Source organism: Echiichthys vipera (assembly GCF_963691815.1).
Source record: "Echiichthys vipera genome assembly, chromosome: 23".
In the NCBI taxonomy this organism is placed as follows: Eukaryota; Metazoa; Chordata; class Actinopteri; order Perciformes; family Trachinidae; genus Echiichthys; species Echiichthys vipera.
Window position 1 is genome coordinate 9,956,853 of NC_139848.1, and position 14,452 is coordinate 9,971,304.

The 14,452-nt window shown below is 40.7% G+C and overlaps 1 protein-coding gene across 1 annotated transcript in view; it reads left to right on the forward strand.

Moving 5' to 3' along the window:
- The window catches only part of LOC310964666 (gamma-aminobutyric acid receptor subunit gamma-3-like), a gene marked incomplete at its 3' end in the record, with an annotated part of 83,469 nt that overhangs the window by 44,824 nt on the left and 24,193 nt on the right, over positions 1-14,452 (forward strand). Inside the window, exons 4-6 of the mRNA XM_083937876.1 lie at positions 6,117-6,208; positions 6,596-6,727; positions 8,874-8,956. Of these exons, the coding sequence (XP_083794002.1) occupies positions 6,117-6,208; positions 6,596-6,727; positions 8,874-8,956 (307 nt within the window). The remainder of the gene's footprint in view (positions 1-6,116; positions 6,209-6,595; positions 6,728-8,873; positions 8,957-14,452) is intronic.

The following is a 14,452-nucleotide window of genomic DNA, read 5'->3' on the forward strand; positions in this document are numbered from 1 at the left end:
GAATGTGTTTATTTGGGAGTGGATATGAGGGCTCTGATAAAAAAAACTGCCCACTTGAACATTGTACATGATGATGAAGTCGTACGAGAACCAGCACAGAAATGGACATGAGTTGGAGAAATCGAACACTCATCATGTTTATCTTTCTTCTTCTTCTTGGGGGATTGTAAATGTAGTCCAGCGACCAATTTTTCAAGGTCTGGGAGATATAAATATTTCACTTATAAATATTTATACCAACTATGCGGTATCGGTTGTGCCTGAAGAAATACATTAGTCAGTGATCTGTGCTTATGTTTGAGATTCATTCACTGCAAAGAATGAGATAAAGTACAAGACAGTATTTTAGAGCTCTCTGGATTCCTATTGTTCAGCACTGGGACAGAGTAGAGTCTTTATGAGGGAGTTGTAATGGTGAAATATTTATGGCAGGCTTAACTTTTGGTAAGTTAATTAAGAAAACCAGCATAAAAGACCTTAACAAAAATGGTGGAAGAACAACTCTGTTCCTTAAGTAACAGTATATTATTATGGCTTTGATTTATATAGCGCCTTTCTCAGTGCTCAAGGCGCTTTACAGAGTCCAGGTTCCATTTATTCACACAGACATACATGGTGGTGGTTAACTACGTCGTAGTCACAGCTGCCCTGGGGCAGACTGACGGAAGCGTGGCAGCTAGTCAGCACCTACGGCCCCTTCGACCACCTCCTCAACCATACAGCAGTCATAGACATTCACACGAGGCAAGGTGGGTGAAGTGTACAATGACAATGACCATGACACAAGTAGGGCAGGGCAGGGATCAAACCGCTGACCCTTCGGACATTTGCCGACTCGCTCTGCCAACTGAGCCACAGTCGCCCACAGTCGTATAGAAACCATAGTAAAGTGCTTCTGGTTTATTTCACAATGATTGCATTCTTGTCAGCTGATGGGGTGACGTATTGCTGCAGTGAACAGCAGCGTCCAATATGATCAGTTTTGGAGCATACGATTGCGGTTCCAATCCCAACTTGTTTTCAATTCCCGTCCATAGTTAAAAGACTGATGGTTCAAACATCTTCTGAATAAAATGTGTGTTGTCCTGTTAGCGACCAAGCTGACAAGCTCGCTAATTCACAGTAACTTACAGCTAGCAACCAGTTATGAGATTTCGCCACCTAGCCTCTAGAACCAAATAATTGTGATTATGACCAGGTCTGGAAAAAATGACTGAATAAAATCAGTCTTTCCTTTATGACTGTAGTTAAGATGGACATCAGTGTATCTACCCTATCACATATTCCTAAATCCTAATCTATAAAAACCTGGGAGCCAGGTAGTATTCCAACAAATGGGGTACTGCCATGCTTCTGGGTCACAGCCATGTAATGAAAGAGGGCCCAAAACACATTTTTCTTCTACTGTAACAGGTGAATTCAGAAATGCTGTTGCATTATAATCTATCCAGTAAAATAATCCAGTGTGGATGTAAAATATTGATTGGCCACTTTCTTCAATTTGCATTTGTTCATGTCCAGACACCACATCAGATAAAGAGTGGAGGAATCTGCAGTAAATAACTGATGACTCAACCTTATTATTAATTTGAAAAATGATGACGCCAGTTAAGCCTTTCATTACCATACTCAACACTTTTTTTTTTTTTTGAAAGTTTGTAATCAGAAACTTTGCGAGAACAACATTTCTTGCTCAGTGAGTGTGAAGATTTCAATCAACCCCCCACTAAACAAAGTTATAAGCACATCTACCCTCTTGGGAAACATATTTTGGTACATACGTAGATGTGGAAAATGTGAGCAAACCCATCTGTAATTGGTGGGGAGTGATCCGCCTCTATGCAAAAATGATGTGGCTGGATAAGGAGGAAGCTATTTGTTCTGATGCTTTTCAAGTCAGACTAATTAATTTCAGTCAGACTGTTGCTTTGCTGTCAACATCTATAGGATTTAATAATGGATTTCATATTATTATTATCAGATTCTGACATGTATTTGCATTCCAAAAGAGAGTAGGGCCGAATGACTTGATTTGAACCCACCTTTGTAACAGCAAGTGAATTTGCAGATGGTGCTGACAGAAAATCATTGTGTGTTGCTGTCACTTGTTATGGCAAGAGGATTTCTATGTCAAATGATGATATTCTGTCAGCCAGTCTGCTCCTTCAGCTTTTTCCATGATAGCAAATTGGATTCAAAACACACACGAGAACCGATACATTTTTGATCATGTGTGGCTTTCCCCGCACTGCCTGCACCTATCACCTGCTGTGTAAAACGTAGTCAGGGCCAGCAAGGAAATAGTTTATTACATTCTGAATATTTCAAGACCTAAAATAAAATATTTATACCCTAAATAATGAACTTGCAACTCGCTGTCTTTGACTTTATATGTTGGATTTTCCCAGGAGAGAATATATAATACCACCCTTGATTATCTCACCCACAGGTTTGTGCTTCATTTTTTATCAATAGCTGTGAATAATGGACTCTCTTAACAACTTCAATTTCTGACTTTGAAATGGATCCCAAGGGGAATAATTCAAGCCTCCATAGTTAATTTCAGTGGGATATATCTCCCAACACTTGACTTCATTGTTTTGCATAATGGCCATGAATAATGGACCTGCTTCAGTGCCTTGTCTTGTAGATGGAGTCCCCAAAAGGACCCAGTGGAAGCAAAAAAACCCATCCCATTCATCTGCGCCAGGCGTAACATGTAACACTTTGTGATTTGCTGTCTGAATTATGGGTGCGCGTGTCTCCCTATCATTATCCTCCAAAGGTCAAGTTGGCCGACAGTAACTGTGGGGATTCTGGGGACAGATGTATTAAGAAGGTCAGGTCTCATATGTCTGTTTTTTGGAAAAGGTCAGAGAAGTCAGAAAGTGAGTGACACTGGGTATGAAATTCTGATGTTTTGGGTGGGGTTCGTGCACATGTACTACCATGTACAATAAACACACTGTAATATAAATTTTGTTGGGTCACTTTACATACTTTTGCTGAAGATAAATATGACAAACGTTTAGGAACCCTTTCCTATGGAGAATATCCTCCTATTATCAGGGGGTTTCTATTGAACCCAGATCAGCTCTTCACAAAACAGGGTCAATCTGGGAAGCTCACATAATTGACTCTTGAATGCCAGTGTATTCTTTTCCTATATTTTCTATGAGCTAAGGGTTGCCAAAGGCCTTCCAAAGAGTTCTCACTGTCTGACCTTATCATTCAAGTATCAGTGTGCCCTGTTTACATTCTATAGAGGGCTTCCAGTTGATGCACTGACCTTCTGTCGGCCGTGTTGGAGAAGCTGTGAAAAGCTTGTCATATTTCCCAACTGCTTTAAGGGGATTAAATGTGTTAAAGTGTTTAATCTCTTGACAGTTTCAGATTGATGGTACAGCATTAACTAGGGCCGTAACGGTACAACACAAGTCACGGTTCGGTACTGGTTCAGGGCAAGCTCGGTACACCAGGAAGAAGCAAATGCATGAGGATCCATTTCTTTAATTTATATTCACAGACGATTATACAAGTGTCAAAGACAAAAACTTTCTGGGGACAGAAGTAGCATTTTCCCTCTGGCAACTATTTACAGTGTGGTAACCAAAAAGACCATATAAGAGACATGTGACAATGATGAACAAGGTTGTAGAGAGACCATGTAGCCTACTGCAACCACTCAGGTTTAAATAGAGTTTTGGTTCTCAAGATTGCCCTGAGGTTCAGAGTTTTGTTAAGAAACTAGAATTTTTTTCGTGTGCAGTTTGAAGTGTTTTGTTGGTTTGTGTCAAATACAGGTTTGTTTGTGGTGTTTAGTTCCCAATCATTTCTCCCATTTCACAAAAATAGAATTGTCGTTAATATCTACAGTATTTAAAATAAAAGTAATATTTGCAAAAGTAAATATTAAGTATTAAATATTAATATTAAAAGTAATATTTATAACACTGGAGAAAGGACATGCACCAGCTCTTTCAATATGTTTTGACTTGGTTTTGATATAATTATATATTTGTACACGGCTGAAGATTTGATATGCCACTGCAACCCCAAGACTTTCATGTTAAGCACAAAGTGCAACAGTAGTGTGCTGATTGGAGTGTTAGCTAAGATATGGGTGAGTGCAGACAGCTGTGCCACCAGCTGTCAGCAGAACCCACGTCTTTCCAAATTAAAGATAAAGATGGTAAAGATCAATGGATGACTCTCTTTGTCAGTTATATCTTGTCAGGTTATATTTAGCCATTATTTGGATGCAAAATCTCTAGAGGAATGAGAGAGTCTCCGGGACGGATGGTTACATTCGTAACTTTAACAGAGAGAGAGAATCGAGCGAGCCAAGCTGGGTCATTGCTCAGGTCCAGCAAGTCTTAAGTCACGTCATGTGAAATTCTGTTGATCTTCCCCAGTTTCCACTTTTAAATCAGCTCATGAATAGTTGAGTTTTATTTAATTTATTCAAATTAATATAGATATTATTACAGTTGATGTTAATTCTGTGGTTGCTTGCTTCCCTCGGACTGTCTGTCTGTCTTTGTGTCTGCCTGTCCATCTGTCTCTCTCTCCAACCAAATACTGTATATAAATATTATTATTATTAAAGATATTGCGACTTGTTGCTGCTCATGGAGGAGTTGTTGGGTCCCTGTAAATCTTGAATAAGTCATAGAATGAGATCTAGACCTACTCTATATGTAAATGGTCTTGAGATAACTTTTGTAATGATTTGGCACTGTAAATAAAATTCAATGAAATTGAATTTAACTTTCAACATGAATTCAACTGTTGAATCCTGCTTATGCCTTTGGCCTCTGCTGGTCTGCTGTGTCCTAGTCAGGTCTCCATGAAGTGCATTTATGTTGCAGCAGTTGAATAACAACTTCCGGGTCCGTTACATGATGCCATGGAGCCGTAAAAGACTTATTCCTACCGACTTATGGGCTAAAAGAGACATCAATTATTCACTGGACACATTTTTTGGAGTGTTACAAGCCCCTGCAAAATTACTTGTTTTACTTTCAGAATTTGAACCATTCAGTTGGATAACAGTCTGAAAGTCTTAAAGAGCAACACCGTTAAATAATTGAATCCCCATTACAGTTAGCCGCAGCACTAAACTGAAAGTAGCCCGGGGAAGCCTCTCATGCGCCTGCTCTAAGGGCCCAACAGTCTGGGTGCTCCTCATCCGGGTATTTTTACCTGCGGCAGTTGCGCTTTTTTTTGGTTTCATGATTCACTGAGCAGCTTTCATAGGAATGAACAGGGCTCTGCTTCAAATGCTGTATCCGGTTCTCTTTATGTAGCCATGGTCCTAGTAGGATGCCAGGTATGAACGTGTTGCAGCCAGTATACACCTACGGATGCTGGAACGTGATTTCAGTTACTTTAGGGCAAAATGAACATGGATCACAATGTAAAGTGTCATCCAAATAATGTAAATATTACCGTTACGTGGTCTGGCTGCTGGTTTTATGGAATCTTGATAGGAACAATACAGAAAAATTATTATGCAAGACATTTTTAGATCGTTTCGATGATATAAATTGTCATTTCTCAACCCTACCATCTAGGAAACTAAACTTTCCTCTTTTTAAAAAACTTCTTTTTTAGGCATCTCTTTTTGCTTTACATATCTATAGTTTCACCTTAACTTCTTCCAAGGTTGGTGGATTATTCACTTTTCCAGGATTGAATAGATTATGTGATGAAAAGAAGGAGATACAATGCAAGGAGGACAAATACTTATTTCACCTTTGCTTAGTAAGGAATTTCTGATTCAACATTCCTGTGCGAAAACTTCTCACAATTAAGAGGGGTCATTGCTGAGGTGAAAACAAGAAGTGCTGAAGTAAACAGTTTGGGAGAAGGTGTAATTTAATTTCCATATCAAAAGCATAATGTATTTGAGTGTTTCCCAGTGAGTGCTGCGGTGCTTCAGTATTTTCTTTGATGTGGACACATTTGTGTTCAAACAAACACATTATCAGCTCCTCCAGAAGGACTAGACCGAACCGCTCAGGCAAACACACTTCATCCATCTCTTTCTGTCTCTATGCTGCTTCAGAAAGGATTGGCAGATCAGTATATTGAGTCTTATTTTCTCTCCCCAGGAGTACCAGATCGATATTATCTTCGCCCAGACCTGGGTGGACACCCGTCTGCGGTACAACAGCAGCAGCAGCATGCGGCTCACCCTCAACAGGTACGGTGGATTTACTGCGAATGCACTGCTTTGTTTCTGCAGCATCAGACATTTCTATCGATAATTACGTTCTTTTGACTATGTGCTCTAAGACACTGCTGTGACGTTTTCTTTCCACTGTAGCAACAATTGTGTTTCAACATTTTCATACTGTGAATATCTCATTTGGGAACAATATCCATCTCTCTCTCAGGAAGAGGCCTGTAATTAAGGGACCAAATTGATTGATGTGCTTTTTTTTCCCCCGTGTTGCCTGGGAAGTGAAGCTGCTTCGGAGAAATCTGAGGGAAATCATGTCTCACCTTCTGCCCTCTTTCTCTCTCTCTCTCTCTCTCTGCCTCTCTCTCTCTGTCCTTGTGTCTCTTTGTCTGCTTCTTATTCAACCAGCAATATGGTTGGCTTAATCTGGCTGCCCGACACCATCTTTAGGAATTCCAAGAATGCTGACTCTCACTGGATAACAACACCCAATCAGCTGCTCAGGATCTGGAACAATGGGAAAGTACTCTATACACTGAGGTAAATGACATGAACACACACACAGGAGAGTAAGATAAAAGTATGAGACTGTGTAGAGATCAAACAAAGAGGCATACACAGACAGGTAGCTCTAATAGCAACTTAACACAGCTGGAAAACTGACATTAAAATCCTTTTTAAGGAATGCAATTGTAAACCTTGAGTGCCAAGCGCTGATAGTGACCAAGACAACGTTAGTTTTCAAATGAAGCCTCATATACGCATTAGGGCCTACGTATGGCAAATAGACGGGAGAAAAAAAAGGTGAGGTTTGTAGAAATGGAAAGAAAATGGACGTGGCATATGTTACATCGCCCCAGATTTTAACCAAAGATTTCACTTCATAGTGTCTTTTTGGGAATTGCTGAAAGCATAACATCCAAATTTGGGCAAAAGGAAGAAAGCCTAGGTGGTGCAGGCAGCAATGTACAAAGTTGTCATACTCATTAATAGGCAATTAATCTGTAGATTAATTAAAGCTGCAGTCATCTTAAATTCATGTCCGTTGCAGTAGTTTTCAGTGGAAAAAAATATCAGATGATGTTCTGCACATCACATGTTCTGTGATCCTGATCATCTTCAGGATCCGAGAAATGACACAGATGAGGTGTGTGCATGTGTGCGTGTGTGTGTGCGTGTGTGCGCGTGTGTGCGTGGGCGTGTGCGTGTTTGTGCGTGTATGTGTTTGCGTGCGAGTGCGACCAGGTTCTTTTTGTAATTTGAGTGGCATCTTGGTTTATGAACCCTCAAGCTCTGACATGAGCTCCTTCTGTCTAGAGGATCCAATTTCACCTGCGTATCCAGGATTTGAAACTTGACCTTGGTCAAGTAGCAAATACCATCATGAGTGTTTGTTTGTTTTCAAGCCATGAGAGGAACGGATGCACAGCTCCTGCTGCATCAGGAGAGCTCAGATCCTGTCATGTACAGCCCAATCAAGCCAATGTCAGCTTGGTTTTGATGATTATAAATAAATAATGTGAAATGATAAATGTATTTTAGTTTGATCTAGCAAAGCACAGTCCTGTGACAAAAAAAACGACTTTTCCCAGAAGTCTTCTTTTGTCACAGCCAGTTAGCAGCTGAGCCTCGGTGCCAACTGCACTTTTAGAGACCTCTTCACGTTGACTCCTAAAGATAGCCAACGTCAAGACGTCTCAAATGGAAAAACATAGTCTCTGACAAATTCCTCGATTCCCCAACCACAAACTTCTCACAAAATGTTTGGCTTTTAATAGCTTATTTCATTCCCGCAAATGCGTGTCTCACTGATGAATTTGAAAATAATTGTTTCATTAAAAGGATATTAAGTCTCAAAGAGGCGTATGTTTGGGGGTGTATTTGCATTGAGCGATACATGTCTCACTCTCAGATCTCTGCAGTGTTTGCTGCCGTTCGCTCTCCTCTCCTCAGCTCGACCTCTTACCCAAATTTGGACTTCCTTGCGCCTGACAAGGGTGGCATGTATGCAAATTGGGCCTGTACCGTTCATCATCTGCACTTTGTTCACCTACAAACAAGACGAGCGAGACAGCCCTCTTCCTGCTTTGAATGAGGCTCCTCTTTTGTGCTCTTAGCCAGGGAATTAATGAGAAACTGTACCGGGGATCAGGACACAACAACACAGAACAAGTCAAAAGGAAAAGCCCAATTTCATGATGATCTCATTTTTACAGGCACTATTACATCCAGTGAAGATTAATTTTAGGGTGATATATTGAAGTAACACGTAGTGAATCTATATATTGAGTCGGTTTTATATTTTGCATCTCAACACATCTAGTGTATTCACTTGTCCAGTGATCATAGCTAAGTACTCCTGATTGTAGACGCCAAGATGCCTCTGGGCTCTGACCTATAAGTTAATGCCATCTTCACCAATAACATGTCTGCCGCAGATGATTAAAAGTTCTGTCATTTAAGGGATTTCTCACATCAACCAAGCAACCGAGTGTGATCCTGCACCATCTGCTTCAGAGCCAGAAAGTCTAGAAAGTGCATTGTGTGTTGAGCAGTGGTGAAATCTGTGCATTCACACCATGTGCTTCATGGACCGAGAAATGAAGCATATGAAACATGTTTAATGCCTCGGATGTCTTTGTCTAAGTATTTCTCTCTCTCTCTTTGTGTTTCTCTCTCTCTTCAGGATGACCATCAACGCAGAATGCCAGCTGCAGCTCCATAATTTCCCAATGGACGAACACTCCTGTCCCCTCGTTTTCTCCAGCTGTGAGTATTAGCTATAGCATAAGACATAAACACACAAATATGCACAAATTCATGCTTCGCAGTGCCTATAAACGTAACAAAGGATGGGCTTTGAGGACACACACACACACACACACACACAAACACTCACACAAGGCAACAACCAGATGATAACTGTTGACAGATGTTGCAATAGTAAGTGTACAGTATGAGTACAGAAACTGCCCTGTGGTACCTGATTAGCAACACAGTCATGGCTGCTAACCCAGCTTTTTTTTGAGAAAGGGCCTTTCTCCAACCAGCTTCTTGAAAAAGTCAGTGTTGCTATATTTGCGCATATCCAAAAACCTGACGATATCCAAGTGTTTAATAATGTTTTAAACATAGGTGTGTTTCTCTTTTTTTGCCGTGTTCCATAGAAAATATGATAGGAAAAAAAAGGGGCGCTATATGAAACCTGACACTGAAGCATTAAATATGAGTTGTACATGAAGAGTTGACATTGAAGGGGCATCTCATGAAAGGCAGTCTGTATACGAGGAAATTGGTTAAATAGCCTTAATTTTTAAGTACAACAAATCATGAGTGATTTCATAAATTATGAAAAATCAGAGGGACATTTTTGGTAAAACTTTCACCTTGAACTGGATTATTTTGATCAACAGATAAAGTTCAACAACTGTTATTGGCTTCTTTAATCATGTTGCACTGGAATGTCTACGAGCAGGAGGGACGTGCGGGAGAGTGTTGACTGTTGTATTAGTGCTCTTCTGTCCTGTGCTGTGGTGCTGAACTGAGAGCTCCTATAGAGTAACTTGTAATAGTCTTTTAATTTGCGTTTCTCTCTCTCGCTCTCTTCCACTAGTCTACAGTCTATTTTTTCACCGTCTGCGTTTGCCCCATAAAACAGTGCTGCAGATTTGCACCTGCATTTCCCACACATGTACATTCATTTAGTCAGCCGCAGTGGTCAGCCTGTAGTAATAAATCAGCTGCATTGGCTATTTTATATAAATACATAAAGTTCTGCCTCCAATTGGTCTATCAGATTCAGATTAGGAGGATGGAAACTAGGAACTTGATGCATTGAGTCACAATGAGGAACGCAGAATCAGTGGAGCCACTATTGACTCTAATGATGAGTCTTAGCTCAGAGTGTTTCTGTGATACAATCATTTTAAATGTTTTTTTAGGCATGTAAATGAGCAAAAGATCACATGTCAAAAAGTGTTTCACAATAAAGATGATAAAAAAGAGACATCTTATATACATAAAGAGCCGATCTCTTGCTACAAGAGATGAGGGGTTGGGGGGGTCACAAAAGTCTAGACAGGAACTAATCAAACACTTCTCATGCTGGTCCAGAGTCAGTGTCTCCTGTGATGACCTGTGTTTTAATAGCTGTAGAAAATGATTTCCCATCTAGTTTGTGGTAGGATGTAGGCAGACGATGTTACATAGACAATTCTTTATCATAACACATCTAAATTTCCCATAATTAAGTGCATTCAACCATGAAGATACTCCCCCAAAACTGAAAGAGTAACCTGAGTGCAGAACATTCATCAAATAAGCAAAACTGCTTCACTTGCTACATTTGTGAAACAAGTAATAGAGGAAGTTGTTTTTTTCATGGTCCAAGATGCAGTCTGAACAGGTGAGTTATCAGTCTGGGTGTGGGAAGGTGTGAAGGGTTTCTCCTGATGTCAGTAGGACAGTGTGAATTCAGAGCTCCAAACGGCCTGGATGTTGTTGAGCAGCTGTTGGCCTGCCTCATTGTGAGGGAGAAGCAAGCCTACCGTTTGCCCGTAGTAGAGTGTCGTGGGTGGGTGGGCTGGGCTGTAAGGTTTGACCATGTCCTGGACGGATGGACCTTAGCCATTGCAGCGCAGTAGGCAAGTATTGGTGACTTGAATTGGATTCAAGCTGCCACCGGGAGCCACTCCAGGGTGCGTAGGAGCTGCGTAGTGTGGGTTAATGTTGGCTAGGTTGAAGACCAACACGACTGCTGCATTCTGGATGAGCTGCAGAGGTCAGATGGCAGACCAGCCAGAAGGGAATTGCATTAGTCTAGACGCGAGATGAATAAAGCCTGGACCTAAACCTGTGTCGCCTTCTGGGTTAAGAACCAAGTACGTATAGAGCATGAATCTGCAGGAGCGGGTTTGTTTTTTGCAGCTAAGGACAGCTGGTCATCTAGTGTCACCCCCAGGTTCCTTACAGTCTATGGCGCAGAAACCACAGAGTTCATGTTGAGGTAGAGGTTGTGGATGGGAGACGCTCCCCCAGAAAAAGCATCTCAGTGTTGTCCAGATTGAGCTTCAGGTGGTGTGACGGCATCCACTGAGAGATGTGAGCCAGACACGCAGAGATTTGTGCTACCATCTGGGTTTCAGACGTGGAAAGGGCAGAATCACTTGTGTTCAACAAAAATGACAAAAAAAATAGAATTGAATGTAATATTCAAGCTCTGAAGTTTTGGAAAAAAACAACTTAATTGTATTAGCTCTGTCTATGTTCTTGCACATTTGGTGGTTGAGAGCGAGGCAGGATGGCTGCATTAGCAGTGCCAATGCTGGCGTGAAATTAGAGTCTTCAAAGTGTTTATCGTCCCATTAGCCAGTGCCTTATTAAGTTGACCTATCACCTAAGAAGCACCAAAATCACATTCGATTGTGTATAATGGGTCATTATGTCAGACCAGACATCTTCCAGCGCTCGATGTGATTGGAATCAGGTACTAATCATTGTCTGATGCGCCTATAGACGGCAGTATTTGTCTCAATTTGTTAAACCTACACGAAGCATTGAGTACGGATAATCAATTGACTATTGAGCCCATACACAATTTGTTCAAAGGGTGTTGAGACCAGATCTCACAGGACTGTAGGTAGTGAAAGAACCACTGATCACAAATGGGCTTCCATTATGTCTCTGCTCTCAGTGAAAGCTACAGATAAAACTAGTCCTTTTCCCCCAGACGGTGTGACTGGATATTTTTTCTGTCTTTAGCTGCAACTGATGAGCTGCTAAGGTCTTTAATAACACCAAATTAAAGCCTTGGAGTGCTTTATTTGCTGATGCTGAATACCGACTTGTTGATAGCTAAGTGCTAAAACATATTTTGATAAAAAAATCATTGCATAATTTCACAGTGTATGTTTTAGACTAGGACTCTCAGCAAAAAACGATGATTAAAGTCATTAGTTATGACTATAAATGCAAGCTGAGACAGCAGCAAGATCATTTAGGAATTCCAGAAGTTACATTTGGAAATGTTCCTAAAAGCGTGTTGAAAATGTCCAGCACGCTTGAATTTCAGAGGTTTAATTGCCTCTCAGAGTGGAACAGAGACCTCCCGATAAAAACAATAAAAACTCACAACATCTGGTCTATATCTGTTGCGTCCAAATATTTCTACATATTATTACTTTTGGAGACAGTGACAAAGACATTTATACCTCTACGGATGGAAAATCTAAACCTCCGCATTTACATACAATTCTGCTAAACTATTTATGTATTTCGAAGTTCTAAGTAACAATTATTGTCCATTTACTACAACATGACATGGTTTCAGGTGCCAACAGAAAGCACATTAGCAAGTGTTTTAACAGGTCATCTGCCTGAGTTTGCTGCCAGCCTACAAATGACAAGCTCCTCAGCAGCGGGAGATGAAGGAGAGAGGGAGACAAGATGAGTCTGGCTCAGGGTGACATCTGATAATAAAGGAACAAATAGAAGCTCTCGCTGTTCTCCACTGTCCGAACACATAATCCTTTCATACACATTGTAACATCCACTGCTATATACCTCTCTTAGCTCTCAAGGTATGAGGCTGTCCATGTATTTTGATACTGTAGAATCCTAATGCCCTAATGTTCTGTCTCTTAATCATGAAGCAAATGAGAAGGCTTCCTGTAATGAGTGAAATCAGTTTTATTTATTGAGACATAACACTACTAACATGCCTTGATGCCCTCACTAATCTTTCTCATTCATTCTGAATATGTTTATAACAACCCTGACTCCTTGCTAGCATGTTTTGGATTGATGGCTTTATATAGAATTAGAAGAATTCCTTTTATCAATTCAATTTTTTCACTCTGTTATTATTATTATTCACGTTCACACAGGCCCAAAATACACACACATGCACAAACAGGACAGCGAGGGGGCTGCCAGTGGATAGGCGCAGTTGGGGGTTCGGTGCCTTGCAAGACAGCACCTCATGAACTGGCACCTCTCGAGCCACCAGTCCACACTCCATTCATGGTCCACACAAGGACTCGAACTCCCTACGGTTCCCAGCCGAGTCACTGAGCTACTGCCGCCCTGTTTAGTTTTACTAGTATAATACAATAGAAAAAAGTCTCTGACGACTTGAGGTCAGTACAAAAGTCTTGAAAACACTTAATCATGATTACAAAAGAGGATTAAAGTGGGCCAGAATGATAGAGAAACGAGTTCCAGCACCTTCAAATAATAAGTAAATGAATCTGATTGGCAGTTTCTTGCATCACTGTTTAATTCTACAGCAGCACGCAGTGAGTCCATGAACAAGGCGGTTAGTTCAAATGTCTGTAATAACTGCAGGAATGTTGAGTGTCCGTTTTTAGGCGCTAAAGACTCGGTTGATCTCTAGACCAGACATTATTCCGTTAAAAACTGATTGGTGATGCTCTTTTGGAAATGATGCAATGTTGCCACAGTAGACTGAGCACTGCCCCGGACTCAGGCAGTGAACACACCAGTCATAACGTAGTTTTGATGAGAACTCAACTCCTGGCATTTGGTTTTCTTCACCACCACTGCTTTCGAAGAAGGAAATCACAGGCAAACCAGCTTTAAAGTGACATGGGACCGTTTTCTTTTTGAATACGTGCTGTGCAGACGCGGATGTGAAGGGAGTCAAATCCCTCTCTAACCCCTGATTAAAAGGACCCATGCGGTTATCCACACCACAGGCACAGCAGCGCTCTTAAAGAACACCCTCTGTGATGCTATATTAGTAGGATCTTTACCTTTTTTTTCTGCAAGTACCATTAAATATGAGTAATTACATATCAGTCACAAAATGCCGGCCATGATTGACGGTGATTTGCTGCGTGTGACGTTTTCAGTTCATTTATTTTTTTACTAATTGTCAATTAGCTGACAGCTACATGAGGTGATTTGTCAGAACTGTAATCTTACGGACTATTTTGACGGCAAAATCTATGCTGTATATTGAAAGGTTAGGTTTATGCAATAAAACTAAAAAAAAAAACTAAACTTTGGCCCATTCAATCATCTGACAACATTTCAATCGTCTAATCGTTTCCATTTGTACTCACTGGTGCGAGGCAGCAGTTAAATCCTCCATATTTGTGAACTTGGGTACATTTTATGAACAATCCAGACTATTCCTGTGTGTTCCAGGTATACAAAAGCACCCAAAATGATGATTTCATTTTGGCACTCCATTGTAATATATAATGGAGGAAATCATTTTTTGATTCCTCACTAATGTTTGCC